The sequence below is a fragment of the Hypomesus nipponensis genome, chromosome 2 (genome assembly GCF_054491055.1).
Source record: "Hypomesus nipponensis isolate SF chromosome 2, ASM5449105v1, whole genome shotgun sequence".
Classification (NCBI taxonomy): Eukaryota; Metazoa; Chordata; class Actinopteri; order Osmeriformes; family Osmeridae; genus Hypomesus; species Hypomesus nipponensis.
Window position 1 is genome coordinate 20,460,001 of NC_140362.1, and position 12,416 is coordinate 20,472,416.

Below are 12,416 nucleotides of genomic sequence, written 5' to 3' on the forward strand. Positions count from 1 at the left end.
TATACAGATTCAGACTGGAGTGAGACTTCTTCAGTCACAGATTTGAGCATGATTTCTGACCCATCATCACTAGAATACCTTAAATTTGTTTAATTACATTATGTGCATGACAACTATCTTATGAAACCATGTGGCTTTCAGGCACCTTGAATTAAAAATGTTTAATATACTGTCGATATTATAGCGTATTAAATGTGTATCTACAACTATCTTAACATATGGCTTCGGAATACAACTGCGCAATTTTATATTTATTTTCTTACAAGAAAACAGACTTGTAAGTCTGAAAAGTTAATAAGACAAAGGCCATACTTTGAGTTGGTTGAACATGGACATATTGACGGATCACTGTTTTGACTCAACAAGGCTTGTATTTGTGCTTTTCCAACAAATCCTAAAGGCTTTAGCTCTGGAAACCATGATGTACCATTTGTACGTGTGGTGAGTTGAAACATGAGGTAGAGATGTACAGTTTGCCTCCACATCTCTCCTGTACCTTACTAGGCTAAAAAGCTTCAGAAGTTTTAACCACCTACAAAGCTAAGTCTTACTGCCCTCTGAATCCTTGCCACTCGAAGCATTCAAAACAAACATCAGCACAATGCCCTGAGGGGTCGTAATTGTAATAGTTGGTGAAGGTCAATTTCTGGGAAGCTCAAATGCAGATATTGTCGTTGAAAGACATCGATTGGGTCGTGCCCTTGACATCAAACCGTAGGGAGCTAGTGAGACTATAGAGTAACGATCAGGGAGGGAATAAGTGGGGGGGGGGGGGGGGGTTGAGAGAGAGACAGGGAGAGAGAGACAGGAAGACAGGGAGAGAGAGACAGGGAGAGAGAGACAGGGAGAGAGAGAGAGACAGGGAGAGAGAGACAGGGAGAGAGAGAGAGACAGGGGAGAGAGAGAGAGACAGGGAGAGAGAGACAGGGAGAGATACAGGGAGAGAGAGAGAGACAGGGGAGAGAGAGAGAGACAGGGAGAGAGAGACAGGGAGAGATACAGGGAGAGAGAGAGACAGGGGGGAGAGAGAGAGAGAGGGGGGGGGAGAGAGAGACATCTTTGGGGGGTTTGTTTTTATCTGTAGTAATCTAACGACCAGAGCAGAGCATGCATTAGTACGGAGGACAAATTTAGAGAAGAACGCTTTTGTCTATTTACAAAATCTAGTTTTGTGTAGATAGTAGCACGCAAATGCATGGATCAGCCTATTCCTTTTTAAATAAGAAGTAAAGACTAAGCAGGCAGACTTTTAGATGGAGGGAAGGAAGGGGATCGGTATCTGAGTATCTAGACTGAGCCCATATCCCTTATCGCACAGGTGTAGGCAGACCGTCTATTAAAAATCACTACATTTACCATGATTCATTGGGTCGAAGGGTGTCCATTGAGGTGCTTGGTGTTGTCATGGGCACCGGGGACAATAAGAGTAAAAAGCTCCCAGGTCCAAACTTGAACTTCTCTCAGGTTGGAAGGATTGTAAACAAAGTCAATTTGGATTTTTAAAAAAGAGGTTGTTTCTGGCAGAAGTGAAGATATTAATACGTAAGTCAGTTTAGCTGGTCATGCTCCATACGGAAGATGTTTAGAAGTGATGTTGATGAAAGCAGAAAAGTAGCATGGATACTGGTCTTGATTAGGTACCGTTCGGCCAGTCCAGTCTGAAGGCTTGATGCTCAGTCATGGTACAAAGTCACAGTCCTTTGGCAGCTGTGTCAACATCATGCCAAAGGGTATGATTTAACGTGGTTGAAAAAATGGGGCCTTGAGAATATGGAATCTTCATGCTTTTGGTGGGTTAATCCACATGCTGATGAATAAGCATCTAGATGGTTCCCAGAAGTCTCCACAGATGGAGATGGTCAAAAACATTAAGTACATGGCTTCACTCGTCAAATGAAGTCAAGGCTAACTTATAAGGTGTAAATCATTAACTGCATTTTTTTGTTTTTCACATTGCAAAGCATTTCAATTAGGTGAATATTTTCAACTGTAAACTCTGCAAAGGATCTTGTTTGCAGATATGGCAGTCATACTTTAGTTTACAAAGGAGTATGCAGCGTAAAAAGTTAGAAAAAAAGTCAGAGAATGTATATAATCATGTGAAACGTATCCATTAACAGAACAAATCTCCATAAATGAGTGTTAGTTTCATGTGAGATTTTGTAACAAGCCACAGTATTTTCAAGCACGTGTTTAAACCTAAGCTTCCGCCCCCATAGCAGTGATTACTTCCTTATTTAGTTGGGGGGGGCTTGCTTGTCTACAGTGGTGATAGAGGGGATCCATCGGTGGGGTTTCCTGTGCAGGGGTGGTACTCAGGTGGTTGTGACTGCGGTGGTGTCCTCCACCTTTGCTGGAGCGTTGTCATCCCCTTTGGCCTGGAGAGCAGGACTACCAGAGCTCACCTCTAGGGGGGGCTCTTTGGCTGCTGTCACCTCTACTTCCGGGGTCTTAGGAGGTGTGGCTTTGGGAGATGAACCTCCAATCAGATCGGCGGGAGCGTGGTCTGTGGCCGGCTTGGATTCGGGTGTGGGTTCGAGGGTACCGTTGGTGGTTGGAGTTGGCTCTGGTGTGGTTGGCTTGGGTGGGTCGGGGGTCACAGCCAGCTTGGGTGAAGGTGGTTGGGGTTCAGTTGTCTTGGGTGACAGGGACAGGGCTGTGGTTACTTTAGGCTCTGGGCTCGGGGTCGGTTCAGGTGTTTTGGGCTTGGAGATGGGACTTGGCACCAGTTTGCGGTCTGGGCTCTGGACTGGACTGGGCTTGGTGTCCACTGGTTTGGTTACCAACAGCTGTGGTTCAACAGCTGGCTCAGGGCTTTTATTCACCTCTGGTGGTGGGCTGGACTTAATAACTGGAGGGGGGCTAGATTTGACCTCTGGTGGTGGACTAGACTTAATAACTGGAGGGGGGCTAGATTTGACCTCTGGTGGTGGGCTAGACTTAATAACTGGTGGTGGACTAGATTTGACCTCTGGTGGTGGACTAGACTTAATAACTGGTGGTGGACTAGATTTGACCTCTGGTGGTGGGCTAGACTTAATAACTGGAGGGGGGCTAGATTTGACCTCTGGTGGTGGGCTAGACTTAATAACTGGAGGGGGGCTGGATTTGACCTCTGGTGGTGGACTAGACTTAATAATTGGAGGTGGACTAGATTTGACCTCTGGTGGTGGGCTAGACTTAATAACTGGTGGTGGACTAGATTTGACCTCTGGTGGTGGACTAGATTTGACCTGTGGAAGTGGGCTAGATTTAATAACTGGAGGTGGGCTAGGCTTCGCTTCAGGAACTGGAGAAGCCTTAACCACAGGAGCAGGTGCGCTAGGTTTAACCTCAGGAAGTGGGGTGGCCTTGAATTCCGGAGCAGGGGGTGCGCTTGCTTTGGTTTCGTGGGCAGCAGAAAGGCTCACAGCCTCAGAGTCTAGGAAATGTTCAGGTACATCTGTGTCGGTGTCTAAAGGAAGCCCGGTGGTGTTGAACTCCACCCCCGAGTCGCTGGTCTCCAGGTTGGCCCCCTCCAGAACCTCCTTAGAAGATACTTCCAGACCCTGGATGACAAGAAGCGAGGATGAGAGTAAACAGCAGTTCACTGAAACAATGACATTCTAGCCTTTTTCGAACTTGCTCACCTTAATGTCCACCTCAGTGCTCTGTGATTTTTCCGTATTGTCGGTCACAGAATGGCCCTTGGAGTCTTCATTAAACTGTGTGATGTTCTTGACCACCTGCAAACACACACACGGTTGTATTTCTCTAACCTCTGCTACTACCGTGCTAGTGTTATTGTTAGCCTCCTCAATAGTACATTTTGAAGCCATACTAAAGATTTTGTCGCATAGTTTTTGTCTAGCGGAAAAAATATTCAATTGGAATGTCCGAAATCACAAATTTGTGATGTTACGCTGTGGGACCCGAATTCGAACGATCACATATTTGTGACGCTGCTCATTGACGGGTTGAGCCTCTGGGTTTACGTTTCTAACAGACCTGTCTGAAGGCTTCCCCGTCGTCGACTTTGCTGTTGGCGATCTTCTCCAGGGCTTCAGCCCTCTTGGCCCGCTTCCTGACATTGAACAGGCAGGAGAGCAGGCACACCAGCAGCAGGAACGCCAACAGGCCCACCAGAGAGATGATTGCCACGTACACCGGAGGAAACTTATAGGCTAACACACCGAACATGGAGAGCGAGGCAGAGCGAGGCAGAGCGAGGCAGAGCGAGGAAGAGCGAGGCAGAGCGAGGCAGAGCGAGGGAGGAGGGGAGTGACAGGGAGTGAGTGTAGGAGAATGAGACCAGAGGGAGAAGGGCAGACAGAGGAGAGATGGAATCAATTATTCATCCATTTTTTAATACTTGAAATTCAAGCTGCAGATAAAAACACGCAAACTTGGCTTCTCCATGACACGCTTTTCAGTTTTTTTCTTTTGTGATTAAATTTAACATTGACGTACAGTTCTAATTCAATACCTCTACCACCCCCATGCCAGCCAGCCAGCCAGCCCACCCCCACCCTCCCACAACCCCAAACCAACCCAGTACCACCTCCCCTCCCTTTACACACCTTCCACCGTAAGATAGACATTGGACACCGGGAAGCCTAATGTGTCCGAGACTTGAAAGTGTCCTGCATCGCTGCCCGTGAGCCGCTCCAGTATGAACACAGGCCCTTCCAGGGACAGACGACCTTCCAGACTCAGGTCTGGGGGAAACTGACAGGGGGGAGAAAACATTGAGAAGCACGCCATCATGCCTGACAGAAGGGCTCTACAAAGACCAACCAAGACAAAACATGTGGCTTTTTGAATGTTAGCGGGGAAGGCGCAGTACCACAAGATTTCCTTTGTCGACAATGAGACGCGGTTTGAGGTCGTAGTCGGGCGTGTAGAAGACCTGCACCATGGAGCTGTTGGGGAAAAGGTTGATCTTCAAAGTGCCCGCGTACGGTAGTTGGAAGAAGTTCTGGTGCTCTGGGGGAGAAGAGGATTGGGAGAGAAGTGAAGCGAGGGCTGTTACACTTAACAGAGAGAGAGAGAGAAGAGAGAGAGAGACAGAGAGAGAGAGAGACAGAGAGAGAGAGAGAGAGAGAGAGAGAGAGAGAGAGAGAGACAGACGGAGAGACAGAGAGAGAGAGAGAGAGAGAGAGAGAGAGAGAGAGAGAGAGAGAGAGAGAGAGAGAGAGACAGAGACAGAGACAGAGAGAGAGACGGAGAAAAAAAGACAGAGAGAGAGAGAGAGAGAGACAGAGAGACAGAGAGAGAGAGAGAGAGAGAGAGAGAGACAGAGAGACAGAGAGAGAGAGAGAGAGAGAGAGAGAGAGAGAGAGAGAGAGAGAGAGAGAGAGAGAGAGAGAGAGACATGGAAGTAGACATGGAACGAAAATGCTGTACATGGACTGACTGACGATAGATTGGAATCACAAGCAGAATGAAATCAAATATCCTCTCACCTTTGACATTGAGGCACACCTTTTTCTTGATTGTCCCTTCAGCGTCTCGTACCGTGTAGCTGCCTTCGTCGGAGCCCGTCACCTCGTTCAGGGTGACCTTCCTGTCGTTGACACTGATACGGCCCTGGTAACCATCCCTCGACACTCCAGTCTGGGTAAACAGCACCAGAGCAGGCCTGGACACAGGAAGACAGCAGCTCTCATACATGCTAGCCAGCAGACAGCATCAGCAGACTATCCCAGATATACCCTAACAACGACTTTTTGGCAGATCACGATAGCTATTACCCACAGAAAACAAATGATTGAATACATTTTTCCTAAAGAAGTGTTTAAGTTGTGGGTTGTTTGTGCAGAGCTGTTTGACAAGTCAAGTATTTTTATTTGTCAGGTACACAAAACAACACAAGGTCAGACTGGACAATGAAATTCTTAAGACAACGCAAGCACCTAGCATAACACAACATATAAGTACACAGAACATCCTTTACATCTATGCTGAGCTTAAATAAGTGAAACTTCCTAAATATACAGATAGCAATATATAATCCACTATACTAACCCTGATACTAAAATGTCCTAAATATATACAGATAACAATAAATGATACACTATACCAACCCTAAATGCACATAAAACCTATTTCAATCCTATAACCTATTCTATCCAAATACCTGTTGGTCTGGTTGGCCTCAATAGCAATGTGCCTGAACTCCAGAGTGATGGGGGGGGTCACCCCCGCCAACTGGATGTGGTAGTTGTCCCAATACTTCACACTCTGCTCTACGGAACAGTCTAAGACAAAAGAGAAGGGGGCGGAAGATAAAGATAGAGCAATCTGGGAGGACAGGGAAGGGGAAGTGGGAAGACAGAACAATTTAGGAGGAGAAGATAAAGATGGGGAAGCAGCAGGGTGGACGGACGCGATGGTGGTTAAATAGCTGCATGATTATGTCCTTGTGAAGCCCACATGCTGTTAAACTCCGCACACCTCCTTGCCATAAACACTGTAAGCGTAGCACTGTGAGCAACACCGCCAAGCAGCCATCGCTGAACGCACCAGCTCTCATCTCTTAGCATCACTCAGCCTCTTTTGCTGTGTCTCCCTCATCATGAGTTGGGTCGATTCTCGGGGTGGTTACTGTGCACAAGCCCTGTCCAATGTACTGAGCGCCTTATTGGAGAAAGCCCTGATTCTCTACCTCGGACGATGAGCGTGATGCGCTCGATGTTGTTGGGATTCTCGTTGTTCTTCACCGTGTACAAGCCTTCGTGCTCCTCCTTGAGGTCATACACAATCAGGTGCCTGCCGGGAGCGTTGAGCTTGAATAGGGAGTTGACCACCGAGCCAGCCGTCATGAGAGGCACCTCAGGCCCAGACGGGGTGTCCCTGGGTAGGAACACAACATCGGCAGCTAGGCTGGGTAGTAGGATCTGGAAATCCTCCCCTAGGAACATGGTTTTCAACTCTTCTTTGACTGGAGATGGTTGGGGGTGAGAAGTGAGAGGTGTGGAAGAGAGGAGGAAGTGAAGCGAGAGAGGAGGGGGGGAAAGGGAAAGATTCAGTAAGTGAACTTGAACATAACTGAGAAAAAAGTATGTGATTCCTACTGTTGTGGCTCATGATTTTGTAGCCTAAAAACAGGCAAAGCATCGATAATAGGTAGCATACCTTTCACAGGGGCAGAAAGGGCTGTGAACAAAGAGCAAGAAGGTTATTATTACATTTATCTCACTTTATTTTTGTTGTTATAATGCATTGGTCTAGACACAGTTAATCTTTTATGACTTGAAGTAGGAACACATGAAGCATTATTAATGGACTCACCTGTGCCCAGCAGCACACTGAATACAGCCACAAAGACTGTCCTCATCTTGACAGAATCCGTTGTGTCTGTAAAGTAAAAAAATATAAAGAATTAGACTGAATTTCCCCCCCCACTTTCTTCCCTCTCCATTTTGTCTGAGTCACCTCTTCTGTGTGCTTCTTTGGCATCCCTACTCTTTCTTCCTGCCTCTTCGTCCTTGTTGATGGTGTGGGCTAGGGTGGGGCTGGGATGAGACTGCAGTAGCAGACTGATTGTGCCTCGCCACTTCTAGACACTCGGAGAACACTCTAGTGACATCGTCAATCGGTGACATTTGTTGACAAGTGCTTCTTCGTCTTTGTTTTTTTTCTCTTTCTTTGTGTCTGCGTTTCTCCTTCTTTATTTCACTCTCTTTCTTTCCTACTTTCTTTCTCTCTCTCTCTCTGTCTCTCTGTCGCTCGCTCTCTCTCTCTCTCGCTCTCTCTCCTTCATCTGTCTGATTCAGGCTACATCTCATTTGTACTATTCTTTTTTTCCAAGAAATCTCCAGATATATCTCCAGATATGTACCCAGCTCTTTTAACTAGAACAATAGCCTGCAGTGTATCGTATATCGTTATTCAAAAAGCTATCTAATGTGGAAATGCTGCTTACAACAGGCTGCCTCATTTCAATTTAAAATAAGTGTTTTTTAATTAAGATATGCCACAGGTAAAGAGGGGTTTTAATGGAACATGGGGTGGATACAATGCCTGCCCTCTAAAGACACATTAGGGTGTGTTTGTGTTCATCCGGAAGAGATCTGAGTCATCAGCAGGTGCTGTCTATCGACAAGGTGTCCACGATGATGCCTGAATTAAAACGTACAAATAATTCATGGGTTCTGTAATAGGAACAGTGAGGTGATGGCGATTTTAGAGAATGAGGCTAGGGCACGAATGAGCGACACATTTACACAGGACCCGGAGAAGGTGCTGAGTAGTGAAGAACATTGATTAATTGGAGCGTTGAGAGGATTATGATGATGTGGGCTATCTTTGCAAAAGCGCTGACGCTTCGGGTGCACAACGTCAAGTATGTCGTGCACCGGAATTTTGCTGCATTTTGAAATGTATAGTTTGGGGTTGGAAAACACATACATGAAACACCTGGACTGACCACTGGTCTGACACCCACTGATAATCAGGTTGAATTAAAACAGGAGTTGTGAACAATGCAGTCGAAACACGTACACCAAGCCGTGCTATAAGGATGAAAGGGGTGTGTGTGTGTATCGTTAGAAGAACATTACATTTACATTACATTTAGTAGATGCTCTTATCCAGAGCGACTTACAATAAGTAAAGGGACATTCCCCCGAGGCAAGTAGGATGAAGTGCCTTGCCCAAAGACACAACGTCATTTGGCTCGGCCAGGAATCGATCTGGCAACCTTCAGATTACTAGCCCGATTCCCTCACCGTTCAGCCACCTGACTCCCCAGAACACCTTAAATAATCTCTGCATTCCACATACACTGACAGGAAAGCATTCAGTAATAATTAACATTTAATGCCATAATGTAATCATTAATATCTTTCCCATTCTGATCCTGATCCAGCCCACCTCACAACAGTGCACCACACCACAAACTGGACAACCAGCCCACTGGCTTTACAACTGAACCAGAAGACAGAACAAACCAGCAGCAAGGGCTTGATCACAGTGTCCTTCTGGCAAGAAAAACACTATCACTCCTCCTCAGATCCTCATTCCTACTGCAGTAAATAACATCTTAAATAACGCATTCACTCAATAACGTCTGTCTATAATTCTCATTTTCGAAAAATACTGTTTCTCTCAACAGGTCGAATCCTCAATTGACACCAAGCAGGATTGTTTTCCCCCCCTCAAGACGTTAAATGATGAAACAGATTGAAGGGATTAAAATAGGCTCTCAGGATAGGGACATCCAAAGAGTGACAGGTGAGTTTGTGTGTGTTTTCACCGCATCTTCATCAGCATATGGGACATTAAAAGGCTAAATAGGCTGCTGTTTCGAGAGAACCCTGTCAAGCAGATAATTACAGATCTTCTCCTACATTTGAGATGAAAAAAAAAAAACAAGTTTAAGGCACAAAACAACATTTTTGTCCTCAAGCCACTGGGCTTGCACACACACAACCACACACTCTCACACACACACACACACGTCCACACTCTCACACACACACCTTCACTGTCCTTTGGGTCATTAACCACGGGCTGGCGGACACACACCAAATGTTCCATCGGCTATCATTCAGCCACTTTTTCTGTCTCTCTCATTTCCTCTGCCTCCTACCCTCACACTTCCCACACCTCCCAGTCCAATCACTCTTGCCTTTCCCTCTCTCTCCCTCTCTCTCCCTCTCTCTCTCTCTCTCTCTCCCTCTCTCTCTCTCTCTCCCTCTCTCTCTCCCTTCCTGTGTCCTCACATTCTCTCTCTCTCCATATCTCCATTATTCAGCAACTTTCCTTCCCACTCCTCCACTTTCCTCTCCACTCTTCTCCTTGACTGCTCTCTCTCTTCCTTATTACTCATTTGATCTTTTTCTCCTGCAAAAAAAATCTTTCATACTTTCACCTGTCAATGCATTCCGTCTTTGTTCTGTATTATCCCTCTCTCTCTCTCTCTCTCTCTCTCTCTCTATCTGTCTGTCTGTCTGTCTGTCTGTCTGTCTGTCTGTCTCTCTCTCTCTCTCTCTCTCTCTCTGTCTGTCTGTCTGTCTGTCTGTCTGTCTGTCTGTCTGTCTGTCTCTCTCTCTCTCTCTCTCTCTCTCTCTCTCTCTCACTCTCTCTCTCTCTCTCTGTCTGTCTCTCTCTCTCTCATGTTTCCCTCTCTCATGTCTCTCTCTCTCTCTCGTCTCCTTCACCCTCTCTCACTCTCATGTCTCCTTCACCCTCTCCTCCTCTTATCTTACATAATCCTAGTCAGAGCATCCCACTCTGAACTCAAAGACTCCGCCTGTCCTCAGTTTAGCTCACGAGACTCTAGTCACAGCCAGGTCTTTGTTGAGCTCGATAAAGAGGCGGAAAAGGGCATCAATGACTGCAGATGTGGGCGCCCTACAAAGACACCTCTATTTCTCCTTCATCCTACTTCCTTTATACCCCATCTCCCTCTCATCTTGCATAACCCTGGTGCTGTGCAAGCCCAAACCATTCCAAAGACAAAACTACACTGCAAGAAGGTGTTCAATCAAAAACAACGCAAACACGTACTACACACATTAAAGTTTTCTATCTCCCTCTTCTTTCACAAGACAAGACGTCCATAAATCAAGGCGCAATAGCATGAAGGTAAAAAAATACGACTGCACTGTGAGAGCAGAGCATGGATGTCAGACTAGCTAAACGTTTACTGGACGTGGCCGACAGGAAGTGATGCGCACCATGAGATGACATGGTGTGCATCGGTTAGGTTTATGTTTGCTTCCTCTCTTGGTCATGTCGCCTTTGTCTCCTCTGACATGAAACAAACTGACTGTTAAGATGAACCCCATCAGGCATCCGATGTATTGCCTCCTGCCATTGTGTAATTTCAGATCAGTGGACATGAAGGAAAGGACACAAAAGGAGGAAGTGATTTACAAGATGCGTTCACAGCTCCTTGGCATGAAAGTGCTGCCAATGCTAAAACGGATGATGGATTGGGCCTGGGAAGCAGAAGGATTGAGAGCCAAAAAGGAGGAATTGTAATATCCTCACCCTGTCTCAGGCATGCCATCCTGCTCTCCTCCAAAACTCTTGTTCAGCAGGAGATGATGGAGGTAAGAGCACTGGTAGGCTCTGGTAGGCTCTCAAACGATTCATCACCTAGATTTTTGTCTTTACGGAATAATCCCCATGACATACGATTAGTTGGAATTTTTTTCAAGATATTTAGACGCCGTAATTAGGTGTTGATATAGCCAACCAATAAGAACAAATCAGTTTAATGAATGCACAATATAAAACTCGAGATTAGGCTATGTGGGAGGAATGGGATGATGACCAGATGATTTTTGGCATGTCCCGCTGGCCTTTGCAGCACCGACATAGGCCACTGTATGTCACTAACACAGCCGACTGTGGGGCTGGGGGGCGGCACAGAGAATCAGACCCGGTTGCTTCTCTTTCCGAAAGACCCCAAAACGAAACATTTACAAATAAGAGAAGATCTCGATTTGTAGTAAAAACAACAAAAACAAAATCAGTAAGTGTTAAAGTGTTAAACATTATGAAATATAGGCCAACGGGGGGCTCTCTGCATTAATATGCGTTACAAATTAAGAGGATTGATCGAAAATTACACATTTCTCAGCAGGATAGGCTACCAGTGAAAAGCTATATCGGTATATTCTTGCTTCAGTAAATTATGATATCCGTTTTAGATATTTTCCAGAAATAACGTGACAAGCAATTCGACTTTGTATAGGTTTGGGTAGCAAGTCTATTGGCTATTTATTCAACTAATTTGTTTTAACTAAAAGGCCTATAAATGGATATATCCATTTATTTACCAACCCTTAAAGCAGTCTAAATCAAGGCTCATGCATAATTAAATGTGTGTCCCGTCATCTTTGAATCCGACGAAGCGCAAAGTCTGAAGATGATAATTTTCAAATGGGTGAAGCATTATTCTGGAAATCGCTGTCACGTTACAAGATTAAGGGTGAAAAACTCCATCAGAAAGGAAATTATATCTGGACAGCCGTTAAAAGCACCTTACCAAAAACTGCAGAATTTAACCCTTGCACCACCAGACAGTTTCACCGATGAAACACTCATAAAACCGGACACTTACCCCTAATAGGACAATAAGCCTCCAGTATCGCCGTTTATCAAAACCCGTGTAGTTTCTGACAGACAAAATGTTGCCGTATCCACTGGTGAATGTATCTTTTCTTGTCGACACCCTCGCTCTTAACCTCGCCCCCCCAAGAGCAGTACCTGACTACTAGGACTGAACATTTGGAAGATGCTCAGAATATGTCGGTCTATGCTCAGCGCCGGAAGAGCTCGAGCAACGTCGGCAAATATCGGATTCCTGACCCAAAGTAGCGTCTGGGTCAACGGTTCCTGTGACTCAATATGTTGAGCAACATAATGTACACAGTGAATTGGTTGAAAGATCCATCAGGACAAATATAAATATAGGCGGG

At 45.7% G+C, this 12,416-nt stretch overlaps 1 protein-coding gene across 1 annotated transcript; it reads right to left on the reverse strand.

Moving 5' to 3' along the window:
* Positions 1 to 944: 944 nt before the first annotated feature.
* Positions 945 to 7,318, reverse strand: LOC146301466 (uncharacterized). The gene is made up of 10 exons (XM_084669168.1): positions 7,273 to 7,318; positions 7,117 to 7,137; positions 6,647 to 6,922; positions 6,119 to 6,239; positions 5,445 to 5,620; positions 4,826 to 4,965; positions 4,560 to 4,707; positions 3,988 to 4,163; positions 3,630 to 3,725; positions 945 to 3,548 (listed from the first exon to the last, which is right to left on the reverse strand). Exons 1-10 carry the CDS (start codon positions 7,316 to 7,318, stop codon positions 2,316 to 2,318), a joined length of 2,433 nt encoding a protein of 810 aa, XP_084525294.1. The 3' UTR covers positions 945 to 2,315.
* Positions 7,319 to 12,416: the final 5,098 nt, after the last annotated feature.